The sequence below is a fragment of the Drosophila nasuta genome, chromosome 3, assembly GCF_023558535.2.
Source record: "Drosophila nasuta strain 15112-1781.00 chromosome 3, ASM2355853v1, whole genome shotgun sequence".
Taxonomy (NCBI): Eukaryota; Metazoa; Arthropoda; class Insecta; order Diptera; family Drosophilidae; genus Drosophila; species Drosophila nasuta.
In genome coordinates, this window is record NC_083457.1 from 45,103,538 (window position 1) to 45,117,636 (window position 14,099).

General features: G+C 37.8%; 3 protein-coding genes across 7 annotated transcripts in view; 1 reads left to right on the forward strand and 2 right to left on the reverse strand.

Moving 5' to 3' along the window:
- The window catches only part of LOC132790312 (regulating synaptic membrane exocytosis protein 1), a 62,901-nt gene extending 50,631 nt beyond the window's left edge, over positions 1-12,270 (forward strand). Inside the window, 3 exon segments of the mRNA XM_060798803.1 lie at positions 8,930-9,783; positions 10,687-10,848; positions 11,194-12,270. Coding sequence (XP_060654786.1) covers positions 8,930-9,783; positions 10,687-10,848; positions 11,194-11,385 — 1,208 coding nt within the window. The 3' untranslated portion in view covers positions 11,386-12,270.
- On the reverse strand, positions 3,294-5,314 carry LOC132792007 (putative transporter svop-1). Of its 4 annotated transcripts, none has more exons than XM_060801190.1 (7): positions 5,186-5,314; positions 4,818-5,136; positions 4,638-4,759; positions 4,187-4,583; positions 3,744-4,130; positions 3,545-3,687; positions 3,294-3,487 (listed from the first exon to the last, which is right to left on the reverse strand). In XM_060801190.1, exons 1-7 carry the CDS (start codon positions 5,220-5,222, stop codon positions 3,453-3,455), a joined length of 1,440 nt encoding a protein of 479 aa, XP_060657173.1. In that variant the 5' UTR covers positions 5,223-5,314; the 3' UTR covers positions 3,294-3,452. The 4 variants fall into 4 exon arrangements, with proteins under 4 accessions (XP_060657173.1, XP_060657174.1, XP_060657175.1 ...); XM_060801191.1 differs by having other exon boundaries at positions 3,545-3,672; positions 5,186-5,313; XM_060801192.1 differs by lacking the exon at positions 5,186-5,314 and having other exon boundaries at positions 4,814-4,956.
- Positions 5,290-7,694, reverse strand: LOC132792005 (synaptic vesicle glycoprotein 2C-like). 2 transcript variants are annotated; one of them, XM_060801188.1, is made up of 9 exons: positions 7,537-7,694; positions 7,156-7,480; positions 6,971-7,092; positions 6,612-6,915; positions 6,460-6,561; positions 5,969-6,107; positions 5,640-5,914; positions 5,458-5,585; positions 5,290-5,408 (listed from the first exon to the last, which is right to left on the reverse strand). In XM_060801188.1, the coding sequence occupies exons 1-9, from the start codon at positions 7,574-7,576 to the stop codon at positions 5,344-5,346; spliced, it is 1,500 nt and encodes a 499-aa protein (XP_060657171.1). In that variant the 5' UTR covers positions 7,577-7,694; the 3' UTR covers positions 5,290-5,343. The 2 variants fall into 2 exon arrangements, with proteins under 2 accessions (XP_060657171.1, XP_060657172.1); XM_060801189.1 differs by having other exon boundaries at positions 7,156-7,463; positions 7,537-7,693.
- Positions 12,271-14,099: the final 1,829 nt, after the last annotated feature.

A 14,099-nucleotide genomic window follows, 5' to 3' on the forward strand; every position in this document is an offset into this window, starting at 1 on the left:
TAAATGCACCTCAAAACAACACTAAAAACTTGAACAGCCAAAGGCTTTACTTACTAAATCGTATAATATATTTAACACTTATTTGCACGGCTGTATAAATCGCATTAAATTATTTGCGAGTAGCCACAAGAAATATACTATATATTATTCTACTATATATATCACAAGAAACTTCCTTCTCTGTAAATTATACAAAGCAAAACCACACTGCAAATTGAGCTTGGCAGCATCAATGTTAATGTAATATACACAGAATTGCAAAAATATTTTAAAACAAATACCACAACAACAACAACAACAACTACAACCAAAACTACAACTACAGCAACAACAGTAACTACAGTAACTACAACAAAGTACAAAAAGCAAAGCAAAAAGTATTTAAGAACACACAAAATATAACCAACTCTCTCACCCACCACTGGTAAGAATGCAAAATGTACTTTTGTTTGCGTTTTGAGTTGAAGTTACGAGTTTCAAGTTATGCTTTGTTATATGTATGTTGTTATGCTGTTTCTCAGAGGTAGCACTTGTAAGTTGCATGCCACTTAATTAACACACACATACACACTCACTCACACTCCTTTTCACACACAATTTACTTATGCACGCTGTCTGCGCTAAAGAAAATTTCCTTAGCCACTTCAATTATCACACAGACGCATTGCTCTCTCTCTCCCACTCTATCTCTTTCTTCTTTATTGCCATCTTATTAAGCCACACACACACACTCACACACCATTGGTAATCCTGTGTCGTGGCGTGCCAAAAAAAAAAGTATAAAATAAAATGTGAAAGGCGCAAAAGTCAAGTCCCAGGACACAAGAAAACTTTTGATGCCATCATTTGGCTGGGCTTATTTCAGCTTATTGCTGCTATTTGCACAAAGCAACAAAAGCAGCCCCAAAACAAATTTTATTTAAAATGCAAAGCCACACCTACACACAAACATACATACAGACACAGACACATGCGTGAGCTGCCACGCCTTATTACCTGTTGGCTCTGACAACTGCTTGACGCCTGCCATAAACCCTTCAACTTTGGCGTCGTCACTGGAGGAATAGCTCAACCTTGAAATTAACTTTTAAAATATGAAACGGCGCATAAAAAATGAGCCAAAAAAATGAAGACGAAAAGATAACAGAAGAACAATCGAAACGATAACGACAATGACAAGTGGGCAATGGCAAAGCAATGATGAATGCTTGATGTGCCTCCAACAAGCTGTTAAATATAGAATGAAAATAAAAAAAGCCACCTTGATGAGTCCTACTCCTACTGTAATTTATTTATCCACAACTTTTATTGCGACTCCAACTTCGCTTTCCTTTGCCAACAATTGCTTTTACTGCCATGTCGTTTTCTTTTCTTTCCGGTTCATGTTTCTACCTTTGCCAAAGTAACAAACTCTCATTAAAGCTGACAACAACAGCAATTTTAGCGACTTGCTTGTGAACTATTTTTTTCATTTATCATTATTTATTAGGGTCTGTAATTAAACATTCTGACTACAATTAAGTGCACAAAATTCGTATGCTTCTCTTTCTTCTGGCAATTTGACTGCATTTTATATTCTTTATTTTTTTTTCTTTCTATTCTTTTGTGAACAACTTTTTTTTATCCTTATCTCCCTGCATTTATACATTTCTGGCAAATCAACTGAATTCTGTATGAATATTTCATTCCCATTTTCTACTCTTAACGCCACTTGTAAGTGAACTCCTCTTTCGACCATCATTCTATATAGTATCTGCTATTATTCTTTTTCTGTTCATACTGCACTTTCAATTTCTATTATATAATTCCTCTGCTATATACTTTTATTTCTATCAGCACTCTCGCTTCCTATCCTCAAACTCGACTGAATCCCTCACTTTAACTTATTTTCTTCGAGTTGCTCAAATGCACTACATTGGCTTTGACCAGTTCCACTTCATTTCAACACGAATTCCCCCTCTCACAATGTATCTGTGTGTATATCCAATAATCGAGTCTACTTATTATAGCGCTAGTTGAGCAAGTTTTTGCTGACTTTGCTCTCAATATGTTTGGCCACTGCGTCGCTTTCGTCGTATTAACATTTAACGCACATTCACATCCGGCTAACACACACAGACACACACACTCGCAAAGAGCTTTTGCCAAGTTTATTTGACATTTATTTTATTTTTGGCTGATGGGCCTTGAGAAAAATATTTGAACTTTTGCCATAATCCTTTTTGCCGCAAACAACAACAAAAATATTTTGTTTGTGTGTGTGTGTGCGCGCTCAATTGATTGAATGATTGATTGACTGATTGTGCCAGCTGATAATACAGCCAGCCGCCGCCTGCCCTTCATCATCGTCGTCGCTGTTTGGCAAAAGTTTTAATGAAGCATGCCTGTCAAATAATTACGCATATCACGTATACGACGCAGAGTACCCGAAAAATACTTTACTTTTATTATTTATGGAATTTTCTGACATGACAGCAGCTCTTTATTAAACGGGTAGCAAATATGATAAAGTAGCGGCCGCTCGCAATGAGTTGGCATAAGCATTGAGCATAAATATATTATGTATACGACCCATGTCCAACCCAACAAATTTAAAAATTGATTTAAAAATAATGGAAATACACCGCACAGAAGTCACTCAACGAATAATCATGCATTAGGCTTATTCCAACAATGAGTGTACGTGCAAATTATAAAACTAAAATATTGTAAATATGACGCCTACTCACCTCAAAAGTGGGGGCGCAGAGGACGCTAATGGAGCGCAGGTGTTTCAGTGCAGGTATCAACCAAGTAATGACACACAATATAACATCAGGCAGCTCATGAAAATGCAACTACAAAAAGAAATCACCCTCAGTATAATGTCTGAGTCGTAGCCATAGATGATTGGCTGGAAGCAAGGACTACTCGCAAAAAGTCAACTCTTCAATGGACAAAAAATGAACCAAGCCATAGCGTGTTTTACTAACCAAGAACAGTTCACTTAAAGCTAATATAGTTTGAGTATAGCGGAGAATATGGAGAACTGCTGTAATATGTAGCACTCTCAGAATATATAGTTAGAATCTGTGCTCCTTGCATTAAAAGTTGACTGTGCAACGCGTTGACGGAAAGATCATGTGTCACAGACAAACGTCTAAATGCCGTTGAATTCTATGTAGCTTTGTTCTTAATAATGAAGGGCAACCAATAGTTTACCTTTGCTTCTACTATATGCGTCGAGTAAAATAAGTAACTTATCAATTAAACAAATATAACAAAAAAAAAAAAGGTTTATAAAATACATGGAATTCAAATATACTTTATTTAATTTAAATATGAGATTTTACACATTTTCTGGCACACATGTTGCGACGCTTAATTGATTGATTAAGGTCAACAACAACCCTATTTTGCAATCAATTTATTGATTGATTGATTTTCATAGTAGCTCAGATTTTGGAGGCGTATTAAACCGGTAGAAATAATATCATTATAACAACCGCTGAAATAAAGAACACCAATAAAAAAATAGTAAGTATACGCACTGTATACAACTTACCAACAGTCACTAACACAAATAAGTTAAATGTTATCAGGCACCAAGTATGTGCAAAATGCCCAAAGATGCAGTTCGCAATAATGACGGCAAATCGCGCGAACATAAAGACCAAAGCGATTGCTTTACCTCTGCGAAAAAGCAAGCTGCATAATTAGTTGTAGTCGTAAAATGATGTTCCACATGGAACCTAAAATCTCACCTCAGATGGGTGGGCACAACATCAGCAGTCACCGAGGCAACTAGTGAGATGCAAGTGGTGCACATCGCTATAAAGATCAACAAGGCGGCGAGCAGCACTTTGTTGTGCTTGATAAAATTAAGACTGAAGCCAGCTAGAGCTGCAATAATTGTGTTTATGCACATCACGCTGCGACGTCTGATAAGTCGAAGCATAATGCTGATGAAAACGCAGCAGCATATCGATGCCGCGCCCAACATCATATTCTCAAGGTAGCTGACGGGTCGATCAGAGCAAACATTGCCTTCGGTTAGATGCGTTGTATCCTCCAAGTGATCACACATGATGCGCTCCTCCGCAGTCAATTGATTGTTGATTTTCAGAAACCACAAATTCAATCCGTTGCCACTGTTAAAGACATAAATTGTGTTAGTACTTGCAACAGTAATTCAATCTCAACTCACACAAAGAAAACGCCGCACATAATGAGGATAATGAGTATGACGGGCTTTCGATAGGATTCCCCAAAAAGTGGCTTTGTGTCATACCACATGCGTACGAAGAATTTTCGGTGTGAAATAATGCTCACACGTATATGTGGCTGTGTGACGCCTGTCACATCCAGTTCACTGAGGCTTTTGCCGTGATTCCGCTTGCACAGACGATCAAGCGCTTCATAGGCGCGTTCCCCATCGCCAATGGAGAGCAAGAACTTCACCGATTCTGGCAGAAGGTATATGATAATAAGGCCAATGAGGCCAGGCACATAATTGAAAAACAGACAAAGCCGCCATCTACGCACATGAAAAGTATCCCAACTCCAGAGTACGCTGTCCAGCGGTTCATTGAGATGATTAATGACTGCAACACACTTCGATTATAAAGTGAAAATATTTATATTTATAAAGCACTCACATGGCACCACAATGCCGGCCATACAAATGGGATAGGATGCAAAATTGGCGATTATGGGACGCAGCGAGATTTTGGTGAACTCCACGAGATACGTAAAGCTGTTTGTCATCACAGCGCCCACGCTGCAAATAGTATGAAAACCTAGTTATTCGCTCGACTTAGAAGCGCACACATACCAACAATAGACCGGTTGCGAAACGAAAGAATAGGAAAGCGTAAAACCAGGGCATGAGCAGGCTTAAGAACGATGAAATCAGACCCAGCGACATGGCAAATAAGAGCGAGGCACGGCGTCCAATGATATCCGACTTGTAGCCAGCATAATGACCGGAGACAATCATGCCCACGAATCCAGCACTTGTCAGCAGAAAGAGTTCAGTGTCGTTCAACTTAAACTCACAAGCCACCACAATCGATGGCACTCCCATAATTTCGCTGACCACATAAATCGTATGGCACGAATGGGCGATCAACATTAAGAACTGCATCCAGCGGAAGCCTAAAGCAAAGATATTCGTGACAAAAGAATGAAGAGAACAGACACTTACCAATCAGATCGAGCACAGTATCCACATCGGCTATCATTATATGGCATTATATTTAAATCAACTAATACAATATAATTTGAAAAACATTTTCCAATATATAATAAAAGAAAGTATTTATTGACACACAATGCAAATCATACAAAAAAAATGGAAGTTAGCTATTTGTTTGACAGTCGAACGATGTCCTTTTCCGAGGGTAAACGCGCGATGAGCACGCAGCAGACTGTGAAACGCAGTTGTTAATTTATGCAATATTAAGTATACGCACCTACTTAGCAAGGCAAGTACAAACGAATTGAATGTGACAAAGCAGTTCCATTTCAGTGTGTAGCCTACGAATAAACTGGCAGTGAGTACGCCAATACGACCAAACATCATCGCCAGAGCAACAGCCTTGCTTCTGCAATCAAAATAACTGCTAATTAGCTAATTAACTATTTAATTGTGAGCTCACCTCATGTGCGTGGGTATCACATCGATTAGCACGGTTATCGTTAATCTCAGGCTGCACAAAGGCGGCACTGAGAGAAAGATAAACAATGAAAGTAGCACGACTGGCGTGATGATGAAATTAAGCAGAAATCCTGCCAGAACAGCGAATATTGTGAAAAGCAGCAGTATGACCTTACGCCTAAGGCAAAGTAAGAGCAAACTGATCAATATGCTCATGCCCAAACAGCTGCAGCCGTTGAAGATGCTACCAAGCAGCAAGGTTCTTGAGATAGTGCACTAACGAATTGACCAACATAAAAGAGAATTCACTCAAAACAACAATTTGCAAACCTTTGATTCGCTCAAAGTGTTGTTTGCAGCCTCCTCCGCTGCTTCAGCTACTTCCACCAGATCGCACAGTATTAATTCCTCTTCTACAGTGTGTTCCATATTGACTATGCGCGGCACCCAAACAGTCAGTCCAAAGCCGCTGTAAAAGGCGAGAAAAATTAAAGAAAAAACAGGAGAAAAGCTACAGTCGAGTATGCTCGACTATAATATACCCGCTACCCACTTTTAATAAAAGCAAAAACATACCAAATTAATGTACCAAAAAATCTGTGATTGGTATATTGATATTGTACTACATTCAAAATGTAGCGTATACTAAATTCATTTGGTATACAGTTGGAATATCTACATTCAAAATATGGTATACAAAATATACCAGCAATCGTTTTTAGCCATTCAACATTATTTGCTATATAAGGACATATCAATGTCGGCGCTAATTAAGAACATGGATAGCAGGTATAAAAACTAAAAATATACTTAATACCTACGTGGCGAAAAATATATATAAAATGATGAGGATAAGCACCATGTATTTTAGATAGATACCCAGGAACAGTGGCACAGTTTCATACCACATCCGAGCCAGCAAGCTATTAAAAAATAAATTAAAATGCAATAAAAAATTTATCTAATTACTTACAATTTATGCTGTGTGACTGAATTGCCGCGCAGGCGTGGCTGGGACACACTTTCAAATCCTAAACTCTTGAGCGTCACATCTTTGCCCTTGTTGTAGCGACAACACATTTCTAACACCTCAAGAGCCTTTGCCGGCTGATTGATGGACAGCAGATACTTGGGACTCTCGGGCATTATTAAGAAGGCAATCCAAGAGAGCACGCCAGGCAGCAGATTGATCAATATCAATACACGCCAACTGGTAAAGTTGTAACCTTCCCAAATTTTGGCTTCAAACTTTAGCGGAAACAGCCACATGGCCATCACTGCAAGGCACAAAGGGTAAAACAGCACTTACGGAAGTGTAAACTCTTCACTTACGTGGCATATAGATCATGCTGACACCAACCGAATAGCTGATAAAGTTCACCACGGTGGGACGCAGCGCAACTTTAGTGAACTCGCTCATGTAGGTGACCAACGCCATGCCGGGACCTGTGAGACTAAATGGGAAATATATTAAATAGATTAACACAGATTAAATAGATTAACTCTGCACTACTCACAAGCAGCCCACAATGAAACGCATCACAAGGAATGACCAAAAGTCGGGCATTAACGATGAAATGAACGAGGCGATCATTGACAGTCCCGACGAGATAACCAACAGCTTACGCCTGCCAATCTCATCCGATTTGTAGCCCATGTAATGGCTGGAACACACCTGGGCGACAAACACCGCACTTATCAGCCACGCCATCCGATGGTCATCGATGGCAAAATCACAGCTGGCGGCCACCGACACAAGACCCAGTCCAAACTGTTCGTTCGCCACGTACATCTGCTGAGTGGCGCAGCTGAAAAAGATGATGAGCTGCATCCGGCCGAAGCCTGTTGAAGAGTCATCAAGCCATCAAGCTCATTGTGTTTAACAACTTAATCCTTACCAAGTGCATTGAGCACGTCATCAATATTCGCTTCAGCCATTGATTGCGGTGTCTGTGTTTAGCTGCCTTCTCTGGGGTATTTCATTTGTAATACCAAATAAATATAAACAAATATAAACAAATATAAATAGTGTTTGTGAAGTGTAATGGAAAGTAAGCGTAACACATTTAAACAAATTTAAAATTCTGCTAATTTATTAATCCATCACTGATGATGATGGTTAGTAATTCAATATATTCCATTCAAATTTTAGATAGAACTGCATTCAGGAATGTTAAGACCTTTATTGATTTTATTGTTATAGTAATTAAACAATAACTAGACATTCTTTAAAACCTATCTTATAAAAGCAATCATACCTCCATTAATGAAGAAGAGAATTTTGTTTTTACTTTTTCTAACTTTAATGGTACTTAATTTGAGACTTCCTCTTAATTTTTCGTCAAAGTAAACAATCAATCAGTTGATATCTTTTAAATCATAGTGTAGAAATTAATGTCAACGATAAACAAAGAATAATCTGTTTGAATAAATGCATTTAACATTTCATTTGTCTTTGTCAGAGGTAAATTTATGTATATATATAAAATCTTAGCTACCTCTAATATCATTCAGCATTCAAAACTTTCATTCTGAAAATCAACAAATTAAAGTTTCTTTTTGTAATGATAAACAAGCAACTCGACTATGTTTGAAGTATACCGTAGAAAATCGCATTAACTTTATAGTTATACCATAAAGAAAAAGTAGTTAATTATTAGTGCTAAAACATCAATAAACTTTTTAAGGCTTTAAGCTGTCTTTGTCATAAAATTTATTGTGACATATGTTCTAATGAAATGTTTTTATTTTTGATACCGACAAAACATCACACACTGAAATATTATCCAAAACTACTCCAAAACTTACTTCATTTAAACATACTCAAAATTACATTTTAATTATTTTATTGATTAAATTCTAAATCTAAATCTAAACTCCATTATCGATACTTAACATTCCATCCTGTATTTCCATTATTGTTAGATACACTTTAAATTTTCCTCACTCTTAACTCTTCTTTAAAATATATTAGTTTATTACGTATACGCATAGTATGTTATTCACCTGTTACTTTGCATGTTTGTTTTGTGCTACATTCGAGTGTTTCTCTTCCTCTACGACATTAACTTGTAACTAGACTTACTCGTAGATCGTGTTCTTGTAACTCTCTTCATATTTCGCGCAGTAAAAAATAAAACTTTGATACTTTGAGTTAAAGTTGAATTCAGTTGAGCGTCATTTGTCCTTATTGATGCTACAAATGGACAAACTTTGTCTGTGCTTTTCTGATCCCCTCTCTTTCTCTCTTTTGGCTCTGTCTTGCTCCCTTGTGTCTATCTCTGAATGCAGGTGCCAGTCGAGTGGGACTTCCGAGTGGCCCCAACAGTCGCAAGAGCTCCATACTGGATCTCTCGCAGCAACAGCAATTGCAACTGCAGCAGTTGCAGCTGCAGCAGCAATTGCAACAGCATCAATTGCCCCCAGGCATTGGCACAACGGACACCAGTCCCCCGTCCGATGATGAAGACAAACGCTTTCGTCCACGCTGGAAGGGCTCAGGCACCCAGCTGCCCCCTCAGAGCGCCAAGCAGGCGTTGTCCCGACTCAAGCAAGCGGCCTCCGTCTCGAATGTGGCGCAAGAGAGGCAAAGTCAGCTGCTGGGCAGCAATCTGGGCGATGGCGGCCACACACAGCAGACGCTGCGCAAAGGCAGCATGGTTAACCTGCGTGGCCAGGACACTTTGACAGCCGGCCAGCTGCAGCAGCAGCAACGCAAGAGCAGTATGTTCCAGCTGGGCGACACACAACCGCAATCGCAGTCGCCACTGCTGCAGCGCAAAGGCAGCATGTATGTGGCGTTGTCGACACACGACACGCCTCCTTTGGGTACGCCTACTCGCAAGGGGAGCGTCTATCAGCGACCCAGCGTCGACAGCAGCAGCAACGATAGCCCCCAGCGCAAGGGCAGCATTTATCAGCGCACAAGCACGGACAGCAACGAGAGTCCACAGCGGAAGCAGAGCGTGGTCAAGACTCTCAGCGGCAGCTATGTCAACGTCTCGGCCATTACGGGCAGCGAGTCGAGCTATGGCCTGAAGCTGGGACCCTCCCAGATCCATCCGAAGGGCTATCGCCTGACCACCGCACGCTACGGGGAGCTTAAAATGGGCTTTGTCAAAATCAAAGGCAATGTCGAGGTGGAGGTAAGCTTTGGAATACTATATACACTTAATTGAATAACTGTATTTTGTGTTGCATTAAAGGAAAGGTGTTTTATATCACTGTCAATAAAAGAAGCTAACAAACTGTAATTGAATATTACTCACTTCTCTTAGTTTTCATTCATTTCAACTTGTTGATTTTATGGCGACTAGTTAATCATTTATTTGTGAAGTTATATTACTAGTAGTATTTTAAATGTAAACATTTCATATATTAAAATACAAACAATATATATTTGACTATGTGAAAAATAAATCTTAAAATTATAGGATTAAATATCCCAGCTCTGTTAAAACGTTTTAGTTTCAATGCAACATTTAACTGCATAGATTTTAATAAATAATAGTCTTAACAACGTTTATAGATGTGTTTTAAGATTATGTTATGCAGATTTCATAGAAATTATATTTCATTAAAAATAAATTCAATTTCCTTCAAAGAAATTTCTGTAGATATTTCAATTTCAAGGAACAAATTGTAATTGAATATTTCTTTACGTTACTTGATAGAAGTCAAAGACAAATATAAATTGATTATTGGTTAGAAAATTCATGTGTAAACATTCTTCATATGATTAAATGAAACGAATAAGTTGTTTGTTGGATATTGTTTCTTTACCCTTTAATTAAATTTGATGGAAGTGAAATTGCATTTCCATATTGAACATTTCGCTTGAAAAATGATTTATTTGCCATGCAGGCAGGCTGCCAAATTTAATTGATATTCAGTTATGAAATGAATCTATAAATTATTGAAAATGCTGAGTTCATTATAGACTGCTGCAAATGAAATAATATATATTTCATAGAATCCGCTACTATTAATTACTATATTTCGTTATTGATTGTTTGCAAATGTATTTAACCATTTAATTTCTTTGGCAGCTGATTTGTGCCCGCAACATAGTGAATGCGGACTGTGAGACGCCGCCAGATACGTATGTGAAGTGCTACATCAAGGATGGGGATCGACTGCGTCACAAGAAGAAGACGCGCGTGGTGCGGCATGCGGCAGAGCCCTTCTACAAGCAGACCATCAAGTACCAGGTGAGCAAATGATGATGCAAATAGCGACAACAAGCACAAGGTTATTGCCAGTTGATGTTGCTGCCGTGTAATGCGATTAATTGAGGCACGCGGCCAATTTGCAGCACATGCGACACACACACACACGGAAGCAGCGGCAGCAACCGAGCAACAGCCTTTTGGTCAGTCAGCAGTCAGTGCAGTCACTCGTGTATTTATTTATATATGTTGCCAAGTAATTACCCGCTCACACACACTGTGAAATTAACGCAATTTGTATGCAAATAAACCAGCTCCCTCTCTTTTTCCCTCTTTCTCTTTTTGTCTTTTTCATTTCGCATCGTTTTTTTGCCCGATGGACCGCAGAGCTCTGATGTGTTTGGCCGGAATATTGTCATCATGGTGTGGCAGAGATGCGTGGGCTTTGAGCACAATCAGGGACTTGGTGGCACCGAGGTGAACCTGGACAAGGTGAACATTGGACAGCATATTAATGGATGGTATCCGCTTTTCCCCATGCACAGTTATGGCGGCTCCGATTCGGATAATTCTCCTTGACCGAACACGCAAATCCGATTCCGATTGCGAATGCGTCGTCCGACAACAAAAACAATAATTCAAATGAAATGCATAACACCAATATTAAATAATAATATTTATAACGATATGCGAATACCACTTACAACTTAAAGCTCAATTTGTTAGTTCATAAGTTTTGTTTAGTCCTTCGCCCCCTTACATAGTTATATACATAGTTCAAAGAGCTTGACAGTTATAGAAGAGTTTACAAAAAGATGTGTGCGACCCGTGAGAGCTTTGTTTGAGTAAGTTAGATACAGTTAGGAAGTTGGAGAGAGCACAATAATAATGAAAAATTGAGAGTACCAGAAAGATAATATACAATATAAATATATATATTTTTGCTTGTTGTTGTCGTTGTTGTGTTTAACGCTTATCGTTGTCGTTGATGAAGTTGATGTTGATGTTGATGTGTTGTTGTTGTGTTTGTACCAGGAAAGAGAAAGTCGAAAGTGAGGCAACGAAATGACAGTTAAACAATTAAATAGTTTAAACTATATAGTACACTACCCAAAACAAAACATATAGTATATTTACCGTTACGTATATCTGTTAGCCAAATGTTACGCAAATTAACCCAAAACACTAAATAAACTTTATCAGGCAGCACAGAATAGAAACCCACAAAAGGTTTCACCAGCCCCAGCTAAACTTTTCTGTCAGTGTACAAAAAACGAATACCGAAATGGAATATGAAAATGTATATCAAAAAACGAAACTTAATTAATATGACAATCTTCTTCAATGTATGCGTGTGTGTGCATGTATGTATGTGTGCATGTGTGTGTGTGAGTGCGACTAAAGTGTGATTAAGACGAATTTACTGTAGTCATTTTTTGGAAAGCGCAACACAACACTTAAAACTTTTAGCTTCCCTTTAGCCAACCGCCCTGCCCCTAGACATATTTCAAAATTCTGATTCAGCTTCGAAATTTTGACTTTCAACAGGACAATCTCTTGTAATGGAAAATCCCCGAAAAAAAAAGGTTGACATAAAAAATAAGAAAATCACACGAAAACCAAAAAAAACAAGTTTCAACTCGGAGTTTCAAACTTGTGAATAAAACGAAAATAAAAATACAATGAATACAAAGTTTTCGAAAAACAAAAGAATCAAACAAAATTGCTAAAAAAATACTTACTTACTATACATATTTAAATTGTACTTGTGTCATACTTATTATAAACGCAAAACTAGAGTACTTTTTAAGACAAGAAATCTTTTTTACTGCGAGCTCGCTTAACTGTTTCTACTACTACACTTTGCAACGACTTTTTATCGTTAGTTAGCGATGATGGATTTCAAGCCAACTATCAAAATTCTACTTCCCAGGTTAATCTTAGATGTTGCTTACTCTAAAAAAAACCCTAGTTAAGAACTAATTCATTAATTCATTATCATTGTTGTAACCTGCGAAACGCAACTGCTTCAAAAATGTTCGAGTATGTCTGTAATTGTCCAGGTAACCAGGGTAAACACAAAGAAACGAAAGAGACAAAAATAGAGAAAAAGAAAGAAAGAGAGAGAGGAGAGAGAGAGAATGAGAGGTGTCTAATACATTTGAGTTAAAGTACTATATGATAGATAATTATCAATTATGTATTCTTCACGTTTTGGCTGTTCATTTTTTAGCCGACAAATCCTTTTTCGATATTTGATATGAAACGAATCGAAACCGATAACGATAACTAAACAAAAATGGTTGTGCTATGAGAAGAAACTATTGTAATCATTGTTGAAACTCTATTTTCGGCTGTTAAAAGCAAAACCTAGATACTATCAACTATTGCTGTAACTGAAACTTAAGTCTATTTGATCTGTACACGATCGCTATCTTTATCTACTAGCTATTCTTATAAATCTATAATTACTATGAGATATTTATTATTGAGAGGGAGTTGTGAGTAATTCTAATTGCAAAAAACGAGTACTCTGAATACTGTAAAAATAACACCATATCAACGTGTAGCGTTGAAGACAAGGACTAGCATGGGTTAAGGGTTAAGGACAGTGCGCTTTAAAAGTGCCGATTGTGTGTGTGTGAGTCCGAGTGTGTGTGCGTGGGTATCGAAATGGATGTGGGTATGGGTGTGTTTGTGTGTGTGTAGCAAGGCTTACGAATATACGAGTTTGTAGTACGATAACTTAACTTTAACAATTTTGTTAAACATTACCAAAACCTATACCTATATATATAGACAGATGTGAACAATATTAACATATATATATACATACCATATACAAAATATTATTATATTTAAATGTAGCAAAACACTGAAAAACAACAACAAACAATGCAACACCCAAAACAATATGTATATCAAATTGAGTTTCAATAAACATACAATATTTATTTGGACTGCGGTGTTGGATTTTACTACAAATAACACATGGACAACCGATGGCGCCATGCAGTAAAGGGTATTTCTGTCGACAGATGGCGCCACTTTAAAATTCCCAAAAGTGTGACAAAGCAAACAGCTTTTATTGCACAAACAAGCAGTGTCGGAAGCAGTGCGAAATGAAGCAGTTCAAGTAATTCACGATTATGCCCGCCCAATTCAAACAACAAATATTTATTTTATTCAATTTTCATTTTATTTTCGTTATTCTTTATTACATATGTTGTCATGTTCATTTAAAATTGACCATTTTCACATATGACACCTTTTGCCACTTAATTTTCATTTCT

What these genes read in the sequence shown, in the direction of transcription:
- LOC132792005 (XM_060801188.1), bottom strand. Translation starts at nt 7,576, where the DNA reads ATGGCTGAAGCGAATATTGATGACGTGCTCAATGCACTTG. An exon ending in TCAGTCACACAGCATAAATT is followed by an intron (nt 6,562 to 6,611) that starts GTAAGTAATTAG and finishes ATTTTTTAATAG; the next exon opens with CTTGCTGGCTCGGATGTGGT. An exon ending in GTTTGTACTTGCCTTGCTAA is followed by an intron (nt 5,409 to 5,457) that starts GTAGGTGCGTAT and finishes TGCGTTTCACAG; the next exon opens with TCTGCTGCGTGCTCATCGCG.
- LOC132792007 (XM_060801190.1), bottom strand. Translation starts at nt 5,222, where the DNA reads ATGATAGCCGATGTGGATACTGTGCTCGATCTGATTG. An exon ending in GTTGTGCCCACCCATCTGAG is followed by an intron (nt 3,688 to 3,743) that starts GTGAGATTTTAG and finishes CTAATTATGCAG; the next exon opens with CTTGCTTTTTCGCAGAGGTA. An exon ending in ATTTGTGTTAGTGACTGTTG is followed by an intron (nt 3,488 to 3,544) that starts GTAAGTTGTATA and finishes TCTTTATTTCAG; the next exon opens with CGGTTGTTATAATGATATTA.